Raw genomic sequence first — 26064 nt, 5'->3', positions numbered from 1 at the left:
AGCAACCAGCTCACACTCCAGGCTCTGTCCTGTCCCAGCTGTTCTCCTCCCATGCACAAACACACAGAAAGGTGTTTTACCCCTTGGAGGTTAAAGGCTTTATGAGATAATTGTGAATGGGGGCAGAAACATATCATTATTCCCCCAGCACAGATTCCTATTTAATGCAACACTTGCTCTTTACAGTCTTTGCAAAAACTGAACGCTGCCACTCAGATACTTGATCTGTGGGCGATAACATCCTGTTTTGTCTACACTGCTGCAAAGCTTTACAACGTCCCTGAATCAAATATCTAACAGCAAAACAAAGGTAAAAAAAGTGAATATATTTCAGTTACCTCCCAATCCTATGGTTAAGGTTTTACTTAATCTTCTATAGTCACATACATTCTTAATTTAAAATTGCCCTATAGAGCACAGTACTTGATGATTTGTTTCCAACTACCTTTGTATCATTAATTTTTTACAGAGACAGATTTGGTCAAAAAAAAAACCTGTCTGCCTAAAATTCTCCTTTTCTGTCTAGGTAAGATACTTTTCCACCTTTCTTCTATTGTTAACTAATTAACCAAGAGATGTAGAGATGCATTTGAAGAATAAGTATAATTTCATTTGAAAAAAGAATGGGTGAAGGGAAAAGGGGAAGAATCAACTTAAAGGTGATGGCCTATTAAAGCACTATAAAGTTTGATAATTTGTGTTCTCTGAAAACCTTTTTTTGTCACTATTTTGGAAATCTGTATGATTTGGTTTGGTACTGTTTTCAACGTTCTTCAAAGAACCTTCTCACTGAAATTACCTTGTGTATTAAATTCTGTATTTTCAAAAAAAAAACCCTGTTTCATAATATTGTATTTTTAAATTTTGCATGGTAATGAATTATCACCTCCACTTTTTGCTTCATGCAAGGCTTCAAAACAAGCACTAGAAATGCAAACAACCTACATACGAAAAATACATTAGGCTTTTAATAGTTCTTTCATTTTAATTCTCTGTGGTGCTATTAGTGACAGGTAAAAATCAGACTAGTTAAGTGCAGCTGAGGCAAAGGGGTGTAAAATTACAATTTATCTGCCTGATTGTCTGTGCCCCTGGGAGGCATAACACTGAAGAAGAGTGAGTGCAGTTATTGCTGCTCTATTTTATTAGTTTTTTTCTATGGACTGGGAACAGGTCAATTTTGTACCTTTGGGTTTTTAACGAGCATCTTTGGAGGAGACTGACTCAACATGCTTCTCACTTGTGTTCTCTTCCTTGCCAGATTTATGCTTCCATCTGCCAAGATGTGCTATCCTGATTTTCCCTTCTGGGGAACCTGAGAGAAGGAAGACATTATAAACTTATTACAGACTACAACTATGGTCAGTCATATTTTTTTCCCCCAAACAAACTTCCTTTATGTTACATTAAATAAAGTTTCTATGGGAACATACTGATACGAACATTTTAATTCAGATTGAAAAAATTTTTAAATTATACCACCCGATGGGTATTTTAGACCATTTATAATATAAGCTTTTTGTAATTGTTAAACCAATCATAAGGAAAAAAATCAAGCTACAATTGCATTTTACATTTTACACTTATTACATTTTACACTATAGTTCTGTACGTAAAAGGAGCACTTGACTAATGGAAAGAGAAAGTGGTGATGCCCTTTGCCAGCTCACACTTGGAAACCATGTACAGATAGACTGTAACAGAAGGTGACTGAGCAAACCATATTTTAAGTACTGATGATCTCTACTTGCCAGAATGGCTCAGTTTTGTCTCAGAAATTGAACTAGAGATTCCCTCCTTCCAGCCCCTGAACCATAGGAAGGATGGTCTCAAGGATTTTGTCTGTAGATTCTCAGATGTAGACAAACAGTTCTTTAATATGTCAGAGAATGCTTACTGGTATTGAGAAAGGAGTAATAAACTTTGCTGAATATATTAGAAAATTCAGGTAATGCAGAGGAATGATTATATTAGCTATTTACCTTGTAGTAGCATCTGCAGGTCCTTCAAAATGCTGGTTCTTCAGTGCTTGAGGTACTTCATACCACTCCAAATTCTATCTGAGCTGATGATAGATGAACACAGTCAACAGGGAGAACTAACAGAAGGGTAATTATCATACCAAGCACAGCTGTAACATACAAGCTACTTAATTACTGACAAGGGTTTTGTAGACAGGGAGGTACTGAATGTAGGAATTTGGAGGAGGAAAAATAAGTATTTTAGGGACATTCTCCTACACAGGATAGAAGAAGCAAAAAGTTACACGACAAAGCAAGTTGGACTGATGCATGGTACAAGTCTTGCTGAAGGTTTCCCCCAGCCAGACATTTTGAGTGAGATGTCTTTGCCTGGAAGAAGTGAAGGAATTACTTTTCAACATACCAGAGCCATAGCAATTGGCCAAATGACAGCAATCTTCAAATGACACATAGCTCTTGCTGTGCTGCCCCTGCCACCCAGACAGCCTGGGAGTTGGGCAATAGTAGTTCCAGCTCTGGCTTCCTTAGTGATGCCACAGTCTTCAGAAGTGCCATAATCTGCCTTGTTATCACTAAAATCTATTGCTGTTTCCAGTCCACTGTTGACCTGTTCACAGGAGTGCACTAAACCCATTCCTGATACCCTCACCGGTATCTAGTGGGTTATTTAAATTCCAAGTGTGAAGGGTGGACAGGGTATAAACTAAAGCTCTGTGATAAAGACAAAGCTTTGATCCCATAGTGCTTTATAAAATAAATCTCTATGGATCCATCTCTGCTCAGAACTAAGGAGAGTCACAAATCTTTGCTCCTTCCTTTTTTCCTTGATGGGGGTCTTTTATAAGCTACTCATAGAGCAATGCATGTGTACCAGGGATTTTTTAAATCCAAACCAAAACACTCCACTGTGTTACTTTCTTATTCTACTCCAAGGAGGAAGGGATGAGAAAATAAGTTACCTATATACACATAGCAGTTGTAAGCCTCATCACGTAAAAAGAGTGTGAATACAATACAACTAAAGAATGAGAAGCATGAGACACTAAATACTGGTGTTAATAGCCCGGCAAAGAGGAAGTCTGAGGCAGGCTAGGATTAGAACATGACACAAAGGGTCTTAAAAATAAGGACAAATCTACGTGCTGAAGTTAATGAAAATACATTCTTTGCACCACTGCTTAAAATAGAAAGGAGGGTAGAAGATGACATTCTGACTATGTCAGAAAAGACTCATAGCACAGATCTGGCCTGGTTTTATTTAGCTTTAAAATGGTAGTGTGATTTGCATAGCTACCGTGTAGGTTTTGAAATGGTACTCGAACATGCCCTCGTCGTGGGACTAATGCTCAATCAGCGCAGCGTGTTTCGGATGCCAGGGGAGCTCAGGAAAGCCACCATCTCGCTTACACGACTCCTTGGTTTGGCTACAGCCGCATTTTGGAAATTAAACTTTTTTTTTCTGCAGAGTTGCAGTTCTCCTGTAAACTCCCATCTGCTTCCCCCAGACGCTCCGCAGGAAGCCGAGCACGGAGGCGCGGGCATGAGCAGCCCCTCAGCAGGTACCACCTCCTTCCCGCGGGCTCCGCGCACCGCCGTGGGGCGGCGGGGCGGGCACACGCTGGGGCCGCCTCCGCACACGCGGAGCTGGGGCGGGCTCGTCCCCGCCGCCTCCGCCTCCTTCTCTTCTTCCTCCCCTCCCTCCCTCCCTCCCTCCCCGCCGTTCTGAGGCCCGGCCCGTCCTCCCGAGCCGGCGTGCGGGTAAGTGGCTCCCCCTCCGTGGCTCCTGCCTGGCGGCGGGCGGAGCCGCGCTCTGCCCCGGCAGCCGCGGCCGCGCAGGGCTCTGCGGCGGGGCCGCCTGCCCGCTCCCGGCCCCCGGCCGGGGGGGCTCCGCCTCGGGGCAACTTCGCCCCCGGTGGCGCCGGGCTTTCCCCGGGCGGGCGCCGCGCGGTGCCGGGACCCCGCGGCTGCGCTCGCTCCGGCCCCCCGCGCCCCCGCCCTGCCCCGGCAGCCCCGGCGCTGGCAGCGGCTCTTCCGGCGCGGCGCCCCGAGCGCTCCCGGCCCCCGGCCGGGGGGGCTCCGCCTCGGGGCAACTTCGCCCCCGGTCGCGCCGGGCTTTCCCCGGGCGGGCGCCGCGCGGTGCCGGGACCCCGCGGCTGCGCTCGCTCCGGCCCCCCGCGCCCCCGCCCTGCCCCGGCAGCCCCGGCGCTGGCAGCGGCTCTTCCGGCGCGGCGCCCCGAGCGCTGCTGCGGCCCGGCCCGGCCCGCGGGGCTCCGGCAGCCCTCCTGGCCCGCTGCCCCCGCCCCGAGGGTTGGCCTTCGGGCGCTGTTGCTGCTGCATCATCGCGCCCTCTCTCCGGTCGCCTTTTAATCCCACGTGCCTCATCTCATGAGGAGCCAGCTCCGTGCCCAGCGCTGGCGTGCTCCGGCTCTGTTATTTAGTGTGTCCCCCCCGCCCGCCGTGCCTGCCGGGCAGGTACCACACCATTCCCGACTGGGGAGGAGAATCAAGTCTCTTATTTGTAGTAGTAAATTCAGTCTCTGCTAAAATTGAAATTGCTGTGGAGTTGCTGTTTATGCAGATTCTGGCTTTTATGGAAACACCTGTTTGTTGGGAAAAGGACAGAGGCAGTTGAGCAGCTGTCAGAAAATAATAGGCGCCTCTCAGCAGCGATCTAGCACAAGCGAGGCAGTGTGTGCCCCGCTCACTTCAACTTGCTCCTTTAAATAATTATCCTGCAGAAATTATCCCAGATGATGGCTGCCGTTTGGCACAGGATAGTACTTGGTAGTATGTGAGTCATTGCTCTGCTGTGAGAATAGTCTGCATGTGACAGTTATGTGGAGTATTTGTGCCCAACATTGAATTCATCTAACAGTTTGTACAACTCAATAACTAGATATTACAGTTTTATTTTAGAAACATGAGATTTCTCTTGTTACCGCTTTTGGCAGGTTTCTCAGAGGATTTCACTGTGCCGAATGATTTCACTGTTTGTTCGCCATGTGAAGACATGCAGAAGCCATCTAGAAGCCTTTTCCTCTTCAGTGCTTTATAACTCGGGCTCTGTAGATCTCAGTACATAGGAGAAGAATCTGGTAATGATGGTGAACTGCTTCTCTCGGCTATGATTTTATTTTTTGTTCCTTTTAAAGAAGGGTTTTATGCACTTTTGTTTTTATTTGTGGATACAGTAAAATTGGTGCTTTCAGCTTGAAGGTACACTGATTTGCTAATTGTTCTGGTTTCTGCTCTGTGTGTCTTGTCACTTGTCAGGCAATACATACACTTATTTTTATAAGTTTCTCCCTCTTTCCCTTTTGTTCATTTATTTGTGTAGCATCCATTTTCAGTTCTTTATTTGAGCAAAACATTTCAGGTGTTTCTGAAACAGTTTCTCCTCCCTCCTTACCCTAAGTTTGTGATCTCTACAATGGAAAGTCCAGGCCATGAAGTCAGCAGTGGCTAACAGCTTACTGGTAACAATTAGTTATCAACCCAGCACATGCTGATTATCAAGTTAGTCATGAGTCTTCCTTTAAAAACATACCACTTAAAATTAAATAGAATATGCTATCTAGTGGCTGGACAAATAATACAGGATGATATATGTAGCTCTGAAATACTGCTTTGTGCCTAGATTAATTTCTCAGTAACAGCTGAATCCTATTAATTTAGGAACTTGGTTGTTGTGGGCAAAACTGACTTGACATGGGAAATTTAATTTAATTTATTACTTGTTAACATAAACTTTTAATCACCTATTGGCTAGTGAGATACAAAGAAAACCACCACTTAAACAAACACCTGGGGATAACTCCTTTCCTCCCCTTCACTCCTTAACCCCTCAGGTTAAGCTCTGAACCTTGCACAAGGCAGTGGTAGTGCCGGAGGTTGGGGTTGATACATGGAGGTTTCTTTCTACTGCTCATTCCTTTCCCATTTCTTCCCATGAGGGCCTCTCCACAGGTGTGTCCCTATCACAGTTTGAGTATCTCCACAGGCCATAGTCCCATCAGGGATGTCCTGGCTCTGGTGTTTAGAGCCTTCTTCCAAGAGTGCATCTCCAACCCCAGTGGTTGTCCCCTTCCCTGTGCCTTTTTTAGCCCTGTCGTGCTCCTCCTCCTGTGCTTTCTTTTGCATTTCTGCCACTGGCAGATCCTCCCTTTCTTAAATAAGCTGGAGCAGAGGCATCATGTGTTCATCTGATAAGTTGGAGGATGGCAAGTGGTGGGTTTATGGCTCCAGTTGGAACTGGGACATCAGCACAGGGCAGTTGATGGCCTCCTCCCCTGCTACCAAATCCTGCACTTTGTCCCCGGTACAGCTGGTGTGCCAGTTGGGCGATGCTGGAAGAAAGGTCCTGTCCTTGCCTAATTAGTTGGAACTCCAACTTCCTTTCATAAACATAGAAATAAAACCAAAGTTCTCTCCCCTAGCTTGCTAAAAAGCAATAATGTGTTGTGTCACTAGGCTGGTAACACTTACCATTGTATTTGTTACTAACGAGTCCATCTGAGTAGCTGTGCAACCTGAATCAGGGGCAGCTGGTTTCATACATGTTTTTGTAGTCTTTTTTTTTTTTTTTTTGACTAAAAGTTTCTCAGAGTTACTTTTTCTCTGTTTTTCAGATCTGAAGGTGCTAGTTCTGCTGATACAAAGGTGGCAGCTCAAGTTGCCAGGGAAGAGTCAGAACTGTGTTCCACCAGCGTGAGTAGTCATGTTCTTCTTAGAGATCATTTCACTTCCTTGTTGTTTTGTTTGTCCCACTCATTTAATGATTTTGGTGTCTCATCCCTCTTATCTTTTGGGCTGAATTGCTGCCACCTTGAGTTCCCTGTGGTATTGTGTGTGTTGGAAGAACATAGAAAAGGAAGCAATGATATTTCATAGTTGGGGGAATTGAGCCATCGTCTCTTAGTCCTTGGAAGATGGAATCTGGGTAGAAAACGGAATAATTGAAAATAGTCATGTTTAACAGAAGGCTTGGTAACAAAATGTTTCTTGGGCACTACATTGCTGTTGACAGCAGGGCCTCTGTGTGCACAGGACTGGATGCAGCTATGGTAAGGGCTGGCAAGAGTGATGATGGTGGTAAATGGTCAGTGCAGTACTGAATCCTGCTGTGCTGTAGCCCAGCATGCATGGTGCTTTGGGTGGGTATTAAGTCCCCGTGACATCTCCCTTCTCTCTTCCCAAGTACATATTGCTTCTAGCTGTTTGGAATATTTACTTGATGTTTAACTTAAAAATGCAGAAAGTTATGTAGTTTTTCTGAACCATTGCAGGGGGCAGAGTCCTTGGAGTGAAGAGGCTGTGTATTGATACTGCTCTTAAGCAGACAAGAAATAAACCATTCTTCTTCCTCCTCAGGGCTTTCTATCCTACACTGTGCCTTAAACATGGAAACTGTAGAAATGAATAGTGTGTCCTTGAAACGTCCTCGCTCTGAGGATGATGTGGCTAATGCAGATGAAATCAAAAGACAGAAGATCTTGGAGAAATCTAAGACAGGGAATGACTCTGGGCAGAGTACTGAGACTGTAACAGAACCACCTGAGGACATGAAAAATGAAATAATTCCCAATGAGGAAAGTGAGGAGCAGGAAGAAGAAGAACTAGAGGATAGTGATGAAGATGGAGATCCAGAGAGCTTTGCAGACATGATGAAGCATGGACTGACAGAAAGCGATGTTGGCATAACTAAATTTGTTAGCTCTCATAAAGGGTTTTCTGGAATCTTAAAAGAGAGGTAACTCTTTGTCTTATATGTGTTAATTCCTTGTGTAATGCAGTTGCAGTTCTCCATTTTCCTTTTCTGATTCGCGGGATGCAAATGGATTATGTGTGGCCACTAGGGAGGTTCATTACTTTTTATCTAGTGCTGCAACTGAAAGAAAGGTTTAATTTGGGACTTTTCTAGATTGTGGGTTGGTTTTGTTTATTTTCCTGTCAAATGGAGCTCTGAAGAAGGAAGCTGTTCATAAGTAGAAATACATAATTACACTGACCTTTGCTGTTTGCCTTATGCTCTGGCAGCAGCATGCAGCATACAGCATACATAAAACCTTATGCAGTACACCCACCTTTTCTACCACTCCTCACTGCTGATACTAGATGCACTGGAGAACGGCATCGAAACCATCCCTCTTTGGTTCTTCTTTGCTTTGGCCTGAGTGTTTTGTGCTAATGTCTTTAGACAAATTTTTTACCAAATGGTCCATTAGGCTTTAAATTATTATCTGATCAGTTCTAATGTCATTTGCAAAACATAAAAGGGAATTCTGTAATTCAGGGTGCAGAAGTTGTTACATATACACATTATATATTTAGTGAAATATTTGGATTTTAGTAGCTTTTTCTTTATGAAGCTTCTAGGTTTTTTAAATTAAAGAACATCTTTGAATAAAACAGAATGCAAATACAAAAACTCACTGAAGTGGGAATCATTGTTTCCTGGCCTTAGCAAAGCATTTAAGGATGCTTTTTTTTACACACTGAAAAGTCCCCGTTTTTAAATACTGGCTTAATATATAGGTCATTTTACATAATAAAATGATATGTACATATTATGTACATATTTAATCTTTATGTGTGGAGCATTAAGCATCTAGCATAATCCTTCACTAGGGAACACAGTCTATGCTGAATCTTCTGGGAAACCTGCCAATTTTGATTGGCCAAAGGTAGCTGGATGGTAGAAAATTCGTGGGCTTGTGGTTATTTTTTGATCCTAGTTTATAACACCTATTATTAAATCAGTCCTGGCATTTTTATGGTACTAGTCACTAGTATGTCTAGACAGCTACAGAGAGTAAGAGAGAGGACACATAACGCTCCTCAGGAAAGAATTCTACCAGTATGATGTACAGCTGCACAGAGGGATGGCAAACGGGGGCTTGGGGAAGGTACAGTAGAAACATTCCCATGGTGAAGTGTCATTCATCTTTCAACATTCATAGAATAAGAATTGTTTTTCTTTTTTCCATTGCAAGCAAATGCTACTTAAAAATCATGTTTTTATTACAGAACATAAATGACTCGATCAGAAATGTCCAATTCTTTGTTGCTGTCATAGAGAATGCAGACTAACTTTATTTGAATGATCTCTATAACTGACTATATGAACAAAGCTGAATTTTTCCTGCCTTCCTTAGAGTAGCTAAAAAGTGGCACTTTATCCTGCAGGTTACTTGAAGCAATGGAGTTAATGCATTCATGTTCACACTGTGGCAATGCAGTAGAGTCTTAATTGTCAGTAATGACTGGGATTGAGGATATGCATTACTGATCTCTGCAAGCTAGTGAGAAAATGACTCAGAATAACTACAGCAGGTGTTTGGTGATGTGCAGAGAAGTCTGCTGTGTTTGGATGTGTGTTCTCATGGTATCTGTCTGGGGAGTGGGAATAGGTACAGCTTTCCCATGGTTTAGGTTTCTTTTATGTGAACTGACTTATGTGAATTCAGAATTCTTCAGTGAATTCTGCTAACAAACTGCTTCTTGGGAAAGGACTTCTTGTGATGTGGGATTTTTATTTTTATTAAAATGTAATGCATGTTTCTTCCTATCAGATACTCGGACTTTGTTGTCCATGAAATAGGCAAAGATGGACGTGTGAGCCATTTAGATGACTTTTCTGTTCCAGTGGATGATGAGGTAAATTTTGAGGTAAAAGATTTGGTAATGGTTATGCTTCTTAAAGCTCCTTAAGCAAGAACATTAAAATACAGAAAGTTGTTCCATGAGGGTTACTGGATGTTTTTTTTTCCTCCCGAATATGCATTAGGACCCATCAGAAGAAACACTTACAGTTTTGTCAGATGAAGACAAGCAGCGTTTAGAGGAGCTCCAGCTTTTTAAGAATAAGGAAACTAGTGTTGCCATAGAGGTAAAATTAATAAATTATATGAACTTTGGGGGTGAGGGCAGAGGGAGTATGAGAGGGAGTGAGTGGAAGGTATGTGCTTTCTAGTGCATGTAATCTGTAAGAGCAGTTTGAACAGGATGCAGGAGGCAATACCAAACTGTTTCCAGTTTAGAGTTTAATTCTGTAAAGTCTTACAGATGTACTCAAATTCATGCATTTGAGTTGTCATTTTGATTTTGGTGGTATTGAACACAGAACTTAAATGCAGGTTTTAATTCCTGCTTGCAATATTTTGGTTTTCTGTCTAGTATTGTTTCATAGAGTAACAAGGTTTAAATAAAACATCCATGCTGATGAAACACTGTTTTCAAGGTCAGTGTTTAGTGATTTAATAGAAAAGAAGATAAATATGGTCTTCTGTTACAAGAAAGATAAGAAGGTCCAAAATGAAATTAAAACCTTAGTATTTTTAAACATCCAAATATTCCACGTACTTGAAGAATAACTGTTGAGCTAAATTTGGGACACAAAGATGAGTAGGATTAGATCTGGTAGTTTCAAATAAGCATTCACACACCAAATAATCTTATCTAGCTATATTTTTTTTCCTTTAAAGCATATAGAAAAAATTTCTTTTGCTGGAGTTTCTTTAGAAGAGGGAATTTTATTAAGTGCAGAAGACAGGAATAAATCTTGAGAGTTTTCTTCTGTGAGTGTTGAGACTGAAGTTTGCAACAGAGTTATTTATTATTTTTCAAACTAATTTTAAGTAGGCCAGACTTTTAAAAGTATACCTATTCAGTATTTATTGTTATTTGGTAGGTTTTCTTTAAGCACGCAAAATTTAACTCCAAGAGAATCCTTCACCTTTCGTATTAATTTATTTGGTTTCTGCATCTATGTGTGTTAACACAGGTAATTGAAGATACCAAAGAAAAAAGAACAGTCATCCACCAGGCTGTGAAGTCCTTGTTTCCAGGACTGGAGACTAAAACAGAAGATAGAGATGGAAAGAAATACATTATTGCTTATCATGCTGCTGGGAAAAAAGCCCTGGCAAGTGAGTTTCAGTATCACAGCAGTTGGGTAAAGTAAATGCTAAAATTATCCTGAAAATAAGAATTGTTAGTAAGTACTTCAAGTGGAGCATACTTCTTATGTAGTCTGGCTTTGCTTTTTCCTTGTTGCAACCAATGCTGTGCATCTAAAATGACTAGGAACACAAGAAATGTTTCAAATTTAAATTTCTACTTGTTTTTTTTTCCATATAATTAATCCAGTACAACCATGTCAGAAGTGAGAATATCTCCTGCTATTTCAATAGGAATAGGCAAAACGGGCTTTATTTTCAGTATTTTTTGAACTTAGGTTTCATGAACTTACCTGGATGTTTAAGTTTGCAGTGGGAGTACGAGGTTGTAGTTGGAATGAGTACATTACACTGACAGTCGGTGTAATCTTAGCTGTCTTTGAAAATTCATGACAAAATTCTCAATGACTTGAATAGAGACAAACACCTATTTGTTTTCCCAAAGTTATAGTTTTATATAAACGTAGTATATTTACCATGATCTCTAAGACTACTTCTGTTTCCAAGGCTAATTATATTTGCAGAAATATGTCTTTATTAATTATAAATCACATTTACTCTTTCGGAATAGTCAAAGTAATGAAGGATTTTCAAAATTAAGTACTATCCACCGTAATCTTGCAAATACTGTTTTGCTTACTGGGGATAAATTAATGTGTTCTATATTTTTTTAATGTTACTACTAATTTGTTGCTGTTGTAAGTTTAGAGGATTAATGCCTTTTGTTAAATGTGCACCATTCTGCATGTAGATAAAGTTTGGTTTAAATCGGTTGCTTTCCTGTGTCGTTTCAACCTACTACAAATGACAGTATGTAAATCTAATCCTTTGATTTTACAGATGAAGGAGAAAGGATAAGGAGATAGAAAAGTTTAAAATTGGAAACAAAATCATATCCATATTCAATTTAGTTATTTTTTTAAGGCTTGTTCTGTGCATCTATGGGAATGTTGTACTTTTATGGGTCCATTTATAATGTGTTTGTGTCTTACTTAACCGTGTTTAGAAAATGTGTATGTTTGCATGCTTTATGCATGGAGTATGGATACTTACCAGCACAAAATTCTCCTAAGCCAGTTTTGTTCTCTGTTGATTTGTAACGGTTTTACCTCCACCATTTCCTTCTGCTGCTTCTATTCTTTAACCATTGTTACAGTCAAGTGGTTGTTGTTAAGCTGACCAGTCTGATTTAAGAGATACTGTATGAAAGAATTCAGGTATTTGAAATATGCTGAAAAGAACGTAGTGGTGTGTCTCTAGGATTAAAACACTATCTGGAGCACCATCTTGTGATGCAGAGAAGCATCATCTATCTAAACCTGGATTCCTGAGCTGTGGATGCTTCAGACACCTGTGCATGTTGGTGGAGATGTGTGCAGTTTCAGTGAATGTGTGTAAATGTTTATGGATGTAAGATTGAAGAGTGCAAGTTCTTTTTAGCCAGGATTATATTTATCTTTTGTGTTTACATAGCCACAAATATGTCTTAGTCCTGAGTGGGCTCCCCAGGCAAGAAATAATTCAGAAGTGTAGAATTTTCGAATATTAGCTGAAATATCTGATTACTTTTGTTGATAATGTAAAAGGTTCCCAAACATGCTTCCTAAAATGTAAAATCAGAAGCTGCTTGGTGTCCATAGTAAGTTTACACCCAAAATACTTAAAATACTGTCTTACTAAGTTGTCAGTAAACTGTTGTTTCATCGTTGTCCACAAATTAAGTTTGTTGCATCTCCGATTGAAGCTTTCCATATGTTCACTGTTTCCCTCTGCACGATTCCATTGCATAACTGTCTAAATTGCTGTCATCCACCACCTAACTATTGGATGCTCCCTGAAGCATAAATAATCCCATAACCATAAACCTGCATGTTCACCTCTAAAAACACTTTGACAGTCTAAAAATTAAATGCTACTCTTTTGTGCTCTTTATGCTCTGCATTGGGACAGAGGTCAGAACTGCAACAGGTAAGAGATGTTGACATTTCATGCTAACAAAAATGAAATGCCAACCATTATGACCTCCTAAATAGCAACAGGACTGGCCAAACTGGTAACAATTCCTTAAAAATCCCTACACAAAAATAATGCTTAAAATTCCCTGAAACAGCCAAGCATTGGGCTTGTTCTACCTCTTTTTTTGTAGTGCAGTATAGGCAGTAGTCGTTTGGTGCAGAGAAAGTCTGCCAGTATTAAGGGATGTGAATTACCAATTTTGACAGTACTGTTTGACAACTGTGGTAAATTTTCCATAGATTTCAGTAAGCCAGGCCTTTGCCCTTCAGCCCATATTTCAGACACTACTATCTGTCTTTATACAACTTTAAAAGTATATATCATACATCCTGATATTAAAAATGAGCTTCCAGCCCTCAAGTTTCAGCAAAAGGTTTGGAAAAAGGGCTTGGAAATATAGATTTACTGTCAAAAATGTAACATGACTGAAACACAGCAATAAGGACTGCAAACTGTCCTGTTGGTCCATCTACCCAGTTGAATACTTTGAAGTATTGGGTGAGGAATGGTTAAATATCAGGACTGTAGCTGTACCCTCTGTTGGATAGGCACATGGCTGTGATGCCAAAGCATGAGGAGCCCATTGATATGCATAGTATCTATAGAACCTCTATAGTCTAGACCAGATTAGGGCTCACTTTTTTAAGTGTGTTGAAATGACCGTGTGATGATGAATTAGTTCCATTTAAAGAACGATTCCAGCTGGAGAAGGTTTTCCTTGTGAATTGAGCTCAGTCTTTCCCCTCTTCCCTTCTAATTGACAAGAGCTTCCTGGAGGAGGAGGTTGCTCTTCCAGCTGACTGCAGGTTTCATTGATAGTGCTTAAGAGCAGTGGTGGCTCAGAAGGGGAGACCAGCAGAGGTGTGAGGTCTCTTAACAGGCTTTGGACCGTACTGCTCCATTTAGGACCTAGGAAACTCTGTGGGAAGAGGGTTTTGCTTAGAAACTGATGGTGCAAGGCAAGTGGTGCAGTAATTCTAACTGATCGAAAACTCTACAAAGAGCATTTTACACTGTAGCATCCAAAATTATTTTTGCAGAAGTGTGTGTATGGATGCCAGCTTCTCAAATGAAAAAAAAGAAAAGGAAGAATTAAACGTATATACTGTCGGGGGGGGGTATCTGGCCTTTATCAAACTAATGTGAACAAAAAGAGCAAAATTTCTCAAGAAGTTCCTGCATTGGTGTTTATATATTGAAATAGGGCTTTTTCAGTTAGCTTTTGCTGTTTTGAAAGATGCTTGTAACCTTTTTGTACAAAACCAGGAAAGTCTGCTTTGTGGTTGCCAAGAGATAAGGGACTTCTTATTTAAAACAAAACAGATTCTTAGTTTGTTCTTATAAAGCAAAGAATTGATAAAGCACCTCAAAACTGGTTGCTAAACCTGTGTAGAATCAGTCCCCCTTCCCAGTAATGCCATTAACGGTGGGTTATTATAAAGGGAAAGTTTTATCTCTGGAGGCTTTATTGTGCAACAGAAGCTTGACAAATCATCGACAGTGTTCTTCTCTGGAAAGTGCCAAATAATTGCACAGAACTGTACATCAGTTGTTAGTCTGTGGGAGCTGAAGTTATCTCACCCTCCAGCCTTCTCTAGGCACGGCACAGTATCAGCCTTGTTAGTGTCTCTCTTGCGCCAGATATCTCTCTCCTACAGGATTAAAAAAAAAATCACCTTACAGTAATCTTTTGAGTGTACTTTTTTAGGCTTTTGTAGAGATACAAGCATGACACATAGAAAAAATCCTACAGAAATAAAGAATTTGTCCATACTATAAATAATTGTAGTCTTACTACAAACAGGCTTCCAATGGTCCTCAGCTATTAATTATAGAAGGCACTAGATGAAATGTGGAGTGGCTGCTACTGCTGAAAATCAGTGTAATGATAATGTTTTTAAGAAATTTAATCAGGTGATATGGCAGTTAAATGACTAGGATATATTTTTAGATAATTTCATGACAAGGGAAGTGTTGCTGTTTCATTCAGGATTTTCTAGGTGACAGAGCTGATTAAAGAGAAGTTTACAGCCCACTGGAAGGGGAGGTACTTTTCATTGTGCTTTACAGCTTTTGCTGTCAGTAATTAACTCTTTCCATTTTTTTTTAAAGCAGATGGAAATTAGCAGAAATTGGCTCTTGCATATTTGTTTTAAATGCAGCTGCAATGGCAAATATATTAATTTTTTTAAAAAATGACACTAACCTTTTTGCTTTTAAAGATCCAAGAAAACACTCATGGCCAAAATCTAGGGGAAGCTACTGCCATTTTGTACTGTACAAGGAGAACAAGGACACTATGGATGCCATTAATGTCCTATCCAAATTTTTAAGGTAAGGCTGATGTTTATGCCAGTCTGGCAGCCCTGTATGTTTGATGTTACTGTAAGTGTTATGCTTCAGAATTATGTAAGAGCAACACAAGTGATTGCTATTGCCTAATTTGTAGGACAGTGTTTAAAATAAAAAGTTATTTTAGAATGTCAGATTTGAAACTGAAAGGTTTTGTAGGGAGGTGAGAATGGAACAAAGTGAGCCTAAGAATTTTAAAAGACTACTCGGCTGCTTCAGTGGAAAAAGCCCACAATTGATGTTGGCTGATCTGAGAGAGGCTTGGCAGCTCAAAACCTCAATATGTGTAACCTGAATTAAAAGCCAGGCTTTTTCCAGTTTGTGAATATATGCAAGTATGTTATGAACCTGTTAGATATTGTTGTGATAATATGCTGATCAGTTCCTAAGCAGTTACACTTGATAAACTGTTGTTCTGTGTATTAATTTCTCCATGGCAACACAGGCTTAGTTCCTTTCACCCCATCAAGTGCAGAAACAAAAAGATTGGCCAAGGCGTGACATGAACACAGTGAATTGCAGAGGAAGGGCAATTTTAAAATTGGGTCAGTTCAGTGATCTACTGGTAGGGAAACTTCTCCACTTCTCTTCTCCTTTTCCCTTGGCCTCTTCCTGCCCCCCAAAAAATGTTTGTAATCTAGATTATAACCGTTATGCCACTTAGTATTTGTATTTGAGAACAGAATGGCAGGAGCATAGTTAGGTAGAAAACTGTGTGTAATGGCAATCCTGCTACCCCCTGGTGCCCATAGCTGGAATAACTGAAAATACTCCTTGTGTAACACAGACTATAAAGTCCAAAGTGAAAAAGAAATTTTCCTCTCAAGGAACTAAATGGATCAAATTTTAAATTAACTTCTCATACTCTCACATAATGTGCAGGCATAGTATTCAAACAGAGATGTTGTTAGAAGTTTAGGGAAGAAGTGGACGTGAATTTTTTTTTTTTAGTGAACTTAGTGGTGGCTGTGCATTTGTACATTAAATGAATGTATATTAAGAAGTACTTCAAAGCTCATATTTTGAAAGCACTGTTGTGGTAAAAGTGAATTTGTCTACATATAATTAAAACAGAAGTTTCCCTTTGTTTTATGTACTCATAGATGAGACTAGAAAATGTCACACATCTGTCAAATTGTAGCCTAGTTCTGGGGAATGTAGGTATATTTTTACTATAGAAGATTAATAATTTTAGGTAATTATGCTAAAAATTATGTTTGATCTGTTGCTGTTTTAATATACATAATATCTGTTACTGTTGCTTTTAAGAGTGAAGCCAAACATATTTTCCTACATGGGAACTAAAGATAAAAGGGCTATAACTGTTCAAGAGATCGCTGTTCTCAGGTAAGTAAAAGTATACTCTGGAGTATGTGCACTGCTGCTGTGACAGCTTGAATATCTTGCTAAATACCTTGAAGACTCAGTGAACAAATGGCAGATTTGGGTCCTGATCTTGTAAAGCACAGATATTAATGAAGATGCCATAATTCTTTTTGTTCCATGGTGATCATCAGTATTTTCTGAGTCATAGGCTGGATATGTGTATTTGCTGAAGCAGTGGGACACATTGCCTATGTGCTCTCATGCTGCATGGATCCCATGCAACAGCAGAAAAGCAGAATGACATGGTGAAAATTATGTCCCATTTCTTTCCTGACTTTTGTTTCCCCCTTTCTCCAGCTGGAATCCTATTTTCTTTCTCACTGAACTCTCTGAACAGCTCCAGAGAAGGCTAAACCACTGCCTTTGCTCATCTGTGAGTAGCCAGAAGGGCAAAAAATTAGGAGGAATTTTTCCTATCTAAACCTATTCCCTTAAGTCACCTACTAAGAGAAAATAAAATTTATGTTGTCATATTCCAAGATAATTATATGGTTTCTGGACACTTTAAATAAGCGTTACACCCATAACTGAGAATGACAGATGTCTCCCAGTCATATATTACAATATCAGTTTAGCAAGTTGGAATATTCTGCCTGCACTACTATTTACAACTTTTTGAAAACCACATTCAAGTGAGAAATTCCGTGGTTTGAGAGCCAGAAGTTTGATGAAATCCTTGTTAAAAGGAGGGAATCCACTACTTTATTGTTGATATATTTCCTCCTGGTGTTTTGGACATGCATATATTTGCACACGTAAAAAGAGATGCTGATCTGCGAATCGTGAGAAGCCCCTGATTGTTGTTGCTGCAAGGCAGGTTTGCAAAGTGATGACAGATAACCAAACCTGTGGTGTAGCCATCTCAGGTGCTGTTCTGTTTACTTTTTAACATGATCACTTTAAATATTGTGCCCAAGAGCTCCAGTGTGGAGCAAGCATGGACTGGGGGGAGTGTATTGATGTGTGGTGCCTGTTCAGTAGTGCCACAGCACCCGACTCTCCCGAACAGGACAGGAGATATTGCCAGCTAATCAGCCCTCTCTGAGCTTAGTATGCTGCTTAGTTTATGCTAGTTCATAAACTCCTCTATTCTGGTATAAATTTGAGCAGAAGGGTCCAAGAGCAGCTCAGTAATGCAAAGAACAGGATATGCTTCCAAAAATCCTAGCAACAAAACCAACGGATATCAGTGACAGATTGGATTCCATGTTCCTTCATCTGCATTAAGTGTACACAGTGGCTAATTTTACTTAACTCTGTGTTGATGACTTAGGTAACTGGAGCTGATACTGTGCTAACAGCATTCACGGAGCAGTTAATCAGATAAAGCAGAGTTCAGCTTGTGGGGTACACTATGCGTTGATATTGCAACATACTTTTTTGGAGTTCATGTTGTAACATAGATGTGAAAAGACAGTGCTGCTTTCTCTTGTATGAGTAACCTTAAGAACTACCTGATATTTTCTTTCAGCTGTTTCATTAAAATATTTTTAAAAGGCAGCAGTAGAAAATTGGGGAAATGGGGCTTGCTGCTTCTTGTTTTGTAATGCTAGCATTTCTGTATTTATCTGCTTTTCTAAGCATAGGTTGGTCACTGTTCTCTATTTCTTTTCAGAATCACTGCACAAAGACTTGCTCATTTGAATAAATGTTTGATGAACTTCAAATTAGGAAATTTCAGTTACAAGAACCATCCACTGAAATTAGGAGAATTACAAGGGAACCATTTCACTGTTGTTCTCAGGTAGTATGTTATTATGTTTTAAGACAGTTCTGTTAGAATTTTTTTTCTTTAAATAGGTAAGATATATCAGTGCAACTTGGGTTACAAAACAGAAATCTTATTGGCAGGAGTCTGTTGAATTTGATATATGCTATATAATATTGATGTTAAGCTTTAATATTATGAGCATCACAAAATAGCATAAGCTCTTAATAATCTGTCTTTAACTTTTTTTTTTTAATACTAGAAACATAACAGGAACTGATGACCAGATAGAGCAAGCAATGCACTCTCTCAGGGAAATTGGATTTATTAATTACTATGGAATGCAAAGATTTGGAACCACAGCTGTTCCTACTTATCAAATTGGCAGGTATGTGTTGCTTTCATTCCCCTCCTTTTCTGTTTTTTTTTTTTTTTTAAATTTTATTCTTATCCCTATCCCTGTGTAACTTAATGTATTTTTGGGAACGTTTTTCTGGCATATTGCACATACCAGTTTTAATTTTAGATTCAAGAAAGATCTGGTTTCTGAGCATGCTTTAGCAGTTATCTTGCATAAGAGCACTACTTTTAATATTGCATAAGTCTAAACACAAATACTTATTTTTTTGTTAAGTTGGTAAATCCCCTTAAAATATATTTAGTTAGATCTTAATACACTTTCCTGTTTGAATCTTAGAGCTATTCTGCAGAACAATTGGAACGAAGTAATGGATTTGATATTAAAACCACGACCAGGAGGTAAGGACTGAAAAATGATACATCAAGTGTTTCTGCCTCTTCTCCTCCAAGAATTGTATATTCAGGAAAAATGCTTTTAGATTTTGATCCTTAATTTGAAAAGACATTTGTGAGGACAGCTTTGCACCTGCTAAACTTGAGGCAGTTTAGCAATGGAGAAGGAATCTTCAGACTTTGCCTTTCTGCTTATCTTTCCTTGCTGTGCAGTTTCTTGCAGTGGGGGTGAAAAGGGACCTGAATACTTACAGAGTCTGCTCAGACTCCATGTGAAGCCTTCCAACCTCAAGTGTTCTATGATTCTGTTTGTTTCTGTAATTACTGTGACTGAAACTTTAATTTTTCAACTGTTTTAACAAAAGGTGAGATGGATGCTTTTTTGGTGTGTAGTTAAAATATTTTTATTTTACATTCTCATTCTAGCTGAAAAGGGATACTTAGTAAAATGCAGAGAGGAATGGGCAAAGACTAAAGATCCAGCAGCTGCCCTCAAGAAACTACCTGTAAAAAGGTGCGTGGAAGGGCAGCTTCTACGTGGACTCTTAAAGTATGGAATGAAGAACATAATCTCTGCATTTGGCATAGTGAGTGTAAAAGTGCTGGGGGGTATTTACTTCAATAAACATTCTTTTGATGGTATCATGATGAATTTGAAATAGACTCATAGATGCTTGATGAATGCCAAGTTAAGTTTAAAATCCTGCCTTTTTGGTTGCAGTACTGCTGCATGGTAACTGATGACATCTGTAATTAATGTATGCATAATAAGCTTTCCAACATATACAACGATCTTCCTGGTATGCTGGAAGCAATACAGTTATACTTAGTAACCTTATACTTAGTAAATATATAGTAGGGATCTGAGAACCGTGCAAAAGTTCAGTTTCAGTGTTTTTCTGTTGCTTTAAGAGTATAAATCGAACTGATTCTGGGCTAATGAATCAGCCTGGTCTAGAGGTGATGGATTCACTTGTCACTTTCAAGTGCTGTAATCAAGATCAAGTCTTTGATGGTAAATGGGGTATTTTCTCCAAACTACTGGGCCCATTGTAGGAGACAAGGAATAATTTCTTGTTTATGAAGAAGATAATTAGAATAACACTGGGCTTTCACAGCTGTAAAGTTCACTTAAGATTTCAGGAGGCTGAGTATGAATTCAGTGTTTTATAATAGCCCCATGTGTTTGATCAGCTGTTGAATAATAAAAAAAAAGTGGTTTTTTTTTTTCTAAATTTAAGCACAATTTTTTTTTGTACAAATTTCAAGCGTATAAAAGCATTATTTCTTCACATACACTTTTCCCAAATAATGAACAAAAATCAAATCTGTATACCAAGAAATTGTGTTAGTCTTGTTGCTGGATAAGGTAACATTTCAAATATATACCTTTTTGGTTATGATAATGAGAAAAAACTTAAAAATACATCTTTCTAGTGTTTCACTTTTTTTTCTTTACTTCTAGATACCAAGAAATAATCGTTTAATGTATATTCATAGCTACCAGAGTTATGTGTGGAATAATATGGTGAGCAAGAGAATAGAAGAATACGGGCTTAGAGCTGTACCAGGAGATCTCATACTTAAAGGAGGTAAAATCAGACAAAGCCGGTGATGCTGTGTAGTTCAAATTCCTGCAAAAACAAGGCACATAGCACATGTTTGTCTGATACAGCTTACATAATTTCTCTCTCCCCCATTTTGGCCCAGTGATATCTGAATTTGTTGGCCTTTTTTAATCAAATTTTACAAGGAATTGGAAGTTAGGTATTGCATTTCCACGAGCTCTTGGTTTACTCATTTTTCCAAATAACTGGACAGGGAAGAGAGACGACAGAGGACTGATTATTCTCAAGAATGACCTCAAACCTAGTTAGGATATGAAGAAGTATGAAAGGATGTTATGAATGTTTTAGCCATAAAAGCTTTTGATTGCATTAGTATCTTTGTAAAACAGAAGCTCCACTCAGTTAAAACTTTCTTCACTTGGATTTGCTCTGTCATTTCCCACAGCATTTCTCCTTTATGTATGCCTGATGCCTGTAAGGGGTCTGTTCCTGTAGCAGTCCTTACTTACTTCATTCAGCTTTAAGTCACTGGAAGCCAGGCTGTGATTCTGCCAGTAACTGTGACAGCCTTGAAGGCTGTTACTTCTTGGAAATGTTGTCTATTAAGTGGAGATAAAAGACGGTAGTTATCCCTCTCATAGTACATTTATTTCAATCAAAAGGTTTGTTTTAAATTTAGCTAATGTTAACTGTCACAGACATCCATACTGGTAACTCATCGTTTTTCTGTCCTGCCTGTAGCCACAGCTGTTCATATTGAAGAAGGAGATGTTGATAACTACACTATCCACGATGTAGTGATGCCATTGCCTGGATTTGATGTTATTTATCCAAAGCATAAAAGTAAGTCTGACTGTTAACTGATATATTTACTCAGAAATTGTAAGTGTGCTTTAAGATTGTTCTTTAAAGGAAGATGAGATATTTACAGCCTTGGTGACCATTAAAACAATATACTATTTCAGATCTCTGATACATTACTGTCAGCCTTTTGTTGCTGCCAGGTTGCTCTGTTTAGTCTCCTTCCCACTGGGAATCTCTGATGACTGTCAGCAGAGTTGCTCCCTAGCCTATACCACTGCAAGGAGTTAATCAGACTCAGGTACAGGACTTTGTCCTTACTGAATTTCATGAGGTTCCTCCTGGCCCATTCCTCTAGCACACCTAGGTCCCTCTGAAGGGCAGTCGGGTCCTTGCATGTATCAAATGCCATCCCAGCTTGGCTTTGTCCACAGACTTGTTGGGGTGAATTCCAGCTTCTCTCCATGTATGCTGATAACAGTGTTTAACAGGACATATTCCAGTTCCTTGAGGAACTCTGCTTCTAGGTAGAGCTTAAACCCATAGTGACTATCTTTTGACATGATGAGCCAGACAGTTCTTACCCACACAGCAGTCCACCCACTGTAACATTCTAACCTTGGATACAAGGATGCTGTGGGAATATGTTGACAGCCTTGCTAAAGGCAACAGTCACTGCTGTCCCCTCATTCACAGGTGTAGTAATTTCATCATAGAAGGCAGTAAGTTCAGTGTTTTGGGTTTTTTTTTTTTTTTTTCTTCCTTTTTCTCCCTTCGTTAAAACCACACTCATTGTGTGCCCAGAGGGAATTAGCTCCATTATTTTTCCCCAGGGACCAGAGTGAGTCTGACTGGTCTGTAATTTCCTAGATCATCCTCCCTGCTCTTTCTGAAACTGAGTGCAACACTCGGTTTTCTGCACTTGCCTGGGACCTCCCCAGGTCTTCATGATCTTTCACAGATAATAGAGGAAAGGGTTACCGTGACATGAGCCAGCTCTCTCAGCCTGCATCTTCTCCCACTACCAGTACTCCCTCTCTTTCTTGAACCTTGCCTCTAGGAAGAGAGGCCTGGGAGACCTTGCTGATCAAGGCTGAGGCAAAAGGACCACTGAGACCATCAGCCTTAGGTCTGTCACTAGACCATCTGCCCCTGTTAATAGCAGGACAACATTTTCCTTGTTGTCTTCTTTCATTCCTTGCGTTGCAGCTTAACTCATATTGTTCTTGATGTGTGTTGCTGAATTCAACTCTAGCTGAGCTTTGGCTGTACTAACACCATCCTAATGTGCCTGGACAACGTTGGTATGTTCCTTCTTTGTAGCTGGATCTAGCTTTCAGCTACTGTGTGTATCCTTATAGGTTAGTCATCAGTTCCCTGTTTAGCCAAACCAGTCTCCCAATATGTTTTCCTCAATATCGGGTTGAACCACTCTTGTGTTTGGTTGTCAGATTGTCAACTCAGTGCACTCTGCTGCTTTTTCAAAGGGAGAGTAGCAGGTAGTCTGGCCTTTTGCTTTTTTTTCTTTTTTTCCCATATACCTGAGATTAGTCTTGTTGAAGTCTAGGTAATTGTAAAGCATGCATGAGATGGCAATAAAGTGTCAATAAAATATTTTGTAAATTTTGTTTTCACCTGAAAGTTTGATAAGATGTTTTCTTGGTTATTGCCTCTACTAATCAGAGTGTAGAAGCAAACATTGTAGATAATAAGATGTGCAGTAATTTTAAACTTCTGTGTAACATTTGTCCCATATATGCTGAAACCTACTAAACGCAAGGGAAGGAATGACCCATGAAAACAGGCTGTTTCAATTGGCCACACTATGCTCTGTCCTATTAAATACTTTCCTCTCTTGCAGTTGGCGAGGCCTACAAGGAAATGCTCGTAGCTGACAATCTTGATATCAACAACATGAGGCATAAGATCAGAGATTACTCACTTTCTGGAGCATACAGAAAGATTATCATTCGACCTCAGAATGTCAGTTGGTGAGTAGGAGGGTAAAGGAAATTACACTTGAATTGACAGCACAGGGTTTACGTGAGATAGTGACTAAGTACAGAAAACCATGAGACTGTTCCTTGGGACGTCTGTGTAAAGGAAGCATAGCTAGGGAGGAATCTCTGCATTTCCCTCATGTTTTTAATGCAGCTGAAGTTGAACTATACTCTTATTTCTTCCTTGGTCCTCTGGTTCTGTGATAGATATCAAGATGTCTGTCTAGTTGTTCACTCTCCTTGCAAGGGCTTGAACACTTCATAGATAATTATTTATGTTGAAATGATGATAGATAATATTCCAAACAGAATGGTTTTTGTAATCTTGCTATGAGAAAGTTGGTCTCCAATTACCTATCAATCACTTAAACTTACTAAATCGCTGTTGTTAGAGATACAACCTAGTTGTCACATGGCAACTGAATAAATACCTTTTAAACAGGTACAAATGTGTAGAAAGACTTGATCACAGATGCACAGAAAAAATATAGAGGGTTTAGGAGGCAGATCAACAATACAAATGTTTATACACTTGAAACATCACTGCTAATTAAGATAAAGCTTATCTACTTCCCAGTTATTTTTTGAGCCTTGTTGTTACATATGGAATAGGGACATACGGAAAAATTCCATGCATATGGAATTTCTGTTAAATGAATGGCAGAATATGTTTAAGCACTTTCTAGGTGTAGATGACTGTATTTAAAGGCTTCGCTTCTCTTAAGTTCTCATAGTGTTGACACCATTCTTACCTTCTTGTATAGTTGTAAATCCTGACAGCCCACAAGGAAAAACAGATGAGTTATGCAAAGAAACTTCTCACTAATTTATTTTTTTTATAGTCTTCATCAGACAGAGGCATCTTCTACATAAAGCTTTACTAGTTCTTGTGCCATAAATGCCAACTCCATTTCAGTTTTAACTTCCAAATTGGAATAATAATAAATAGTATTATTATAATAAATATACATTTATATAAAATACCACGTTATCCTAAATAATTAATAATGATAATAAATATTATGTATATTATAAAGGGAGGTTGTTGCATATGATGATCCCAAAATCCCATTATTTACTACGGATTTGGATAAACTGGAAGGAAAACCATTACCAGTTCTCCCTACAGGTGAGTTGATTTTTGCTAGTTTTCAAAACAGTAGTTTGATCTGGCTGTTGCTTTCAACTGCTACGTATTGAAAGCTCTTTTAAGGAAGAGCTTTCATTTAACTAGACTGTTAAGCAGTGGCATTAACAATCTCCAAAGCCAGGTGTCTAAATAAGGGCCCTTATTTCCCAAGGGTGCAAGCCATTCTTCCAGCAGTTTCTGTTGACTGTTACATTTTCTTATAGGCATCTGTAAAATCAAGGAAATGCTGAGCAGTGAATGTCTGCAACTTGCAAAGGTGGAATTAAGCCACAAATTGTCTGTACAGTTGAGCTTGTATTATTTGTCCTGAACACAAGAGATTACTCAAATACTTAACTCTGGTCACAAAATGTTTTTACGCTGCTTTCCAGAAAAGTGAAGAGAGGCTAGAATTCAGTTTTGAAAGAACAAATGTTTGCTTTTAAAACAAAGAAAACTCTTCTGTTATAAAGATGTTGTTTTATGAAATTTCAGTGTGGATTGTAAATAGGAATGTGAGGATGGTGGTTGTTCTGCTTTAAGGTTGGGGGATTGGTTGTATCCGGTTTAGACGGCTTCCAGAATAAGCATTGCATAAGCTCTTAACAACTTTTTCTTGCTTTGTGTCTTCTCTCACACCTTATGATAGATGGTAAATTCAGGGCACTAAAGATGGAGTTCTCCCTTCCCCCATCTACTTACGCTACCATGGCCATTCGGGAAGTTTTGAAAATGGACACAAGCATAAAGAACCAAACACAACTGAATACTACCTGGTTGCGCTGAATGAACTGCAAAATGACTTTAACATAAGAAAAGTGATTTCTTATTTACATGTTCTGTACAAATCCTTAAAGATTGACAGTAAGAGATTTGTATTTTTTTAAGTTTTTTTAGTGCTAGCATTTAACTTCAGTAGTCATTTGCAAGATGGTGACTGTAATATAATATAGATCTTAGAGAATGGTGCTTTTTACTGAATGAGTAAGCTGCTTGAGCTGTAACACGGGTGCGTCTTTAGAAATGGGCTTTTAATAGCATCAGACCTGGAAGAATGTTTAGCTTGCTTTCTTTTGGCGAGCACTGAATGTTTTAATCAGTTCAGCACACCTTGAAGTCTCTTCAAATACACCGAATTACAGCTGAGGAAGATGAGTTACAACAAAGTGAAGATACTGATGAACACTGGTATCCCACTAATCTTTGCTGGTAGCACTTGCACTGACGCAGCAGAGGATTCTGTTAGCGAGGCTTTTTGCGTGCTGTAAAGCTGTTTTAAATAGTCGGGACTTTCCATCCAGAAAATACTTGTATTTTCCAGCGGATACCTGTACCAAAGAACAGGTACTGAAAATAAATTAACCTGAAAGCCCGAGCGTGTATCAGTAAGTGCCTCCGTTTGCGCCCCTCCC

General features: G+C 39.4%; 1 protein-coding gene across 5 annotated transcripts; it reads left to right on the top strand.

Annotated features, from left to right (window-relative positions):
- The first annotated feature begins 3680 nt into the window (after positions 1-3680).
- On the top strand, positions 3681-26025 carry PUS7 (pseudouridylate synthase 7 (putative)). Of its 5 annotated transcripts, none has more exons than XM_017811560.1 (19): positions 3681-3740; positions 4934-5077; positions 6611-6689; positions 7353-7731; positions 9554-9638; positions 9769-9870; positions 10765-10909; positions 12890-12907; positions 15178-15289; positions 16577-16654; positions 18309-18437; positions 18664-18789; positions 19099-19160; positions 19581-19741; positions 20620-20746; positions 21464-21565; positions 23385-23514; positions 24561-24652; positions 25302-26025. In XM_017811560.1, exons 4-19 carry the CDS (start codon positions 7382-7384, stop codon positions 25436-25438), a joined length of 1956 nt encoding a protein of 651 aa, XP_017667049.1. In that variant the 5' UTR covers positions 3681-3740; positions 4934-5077; positions 6611-6689; positions 7353-7381; the 3' UTR covers positions 25439-26025. The 5 variants fall into 5 exon arrangements, with proteins under 5 accessions (XP_017667049.1, XP_017667047.1, XP_017667051.1 ...); XM_017811558.1 differs by having other exon boundaries at positions 9554-9650; XM_017811559.1 differs by lacking the exon at positions 3681-3740 and adding an exon at positions 4350-4454 and having other exon boundaries at positions 9554-9650.
- Positions 26026-26064: the final 39 nt, after the last annotated feature.

This window comes from Lepidothrix coronata, unplaced genomic scaffold (genome assembly GCF_001604755.1).
Source record: "Lepidothrix coronata isolate B3197 unplaced genomic scaffold, Lepidothrix_coronata-1.0 Scaffold32, whole genome shotgun sequence".
Taxonomy (NCBI): domain Eukaryota; kingdom Metazoa; phylum Chordata; class Aves; order Passeriformes; family Pipridae; genus Lepidothrix; species Lepidothrix coronata.
Note: the sequence above shows the minus strand (reverse complement) of the source record. Positions and strands in the feature narration are given on the sequence as shown.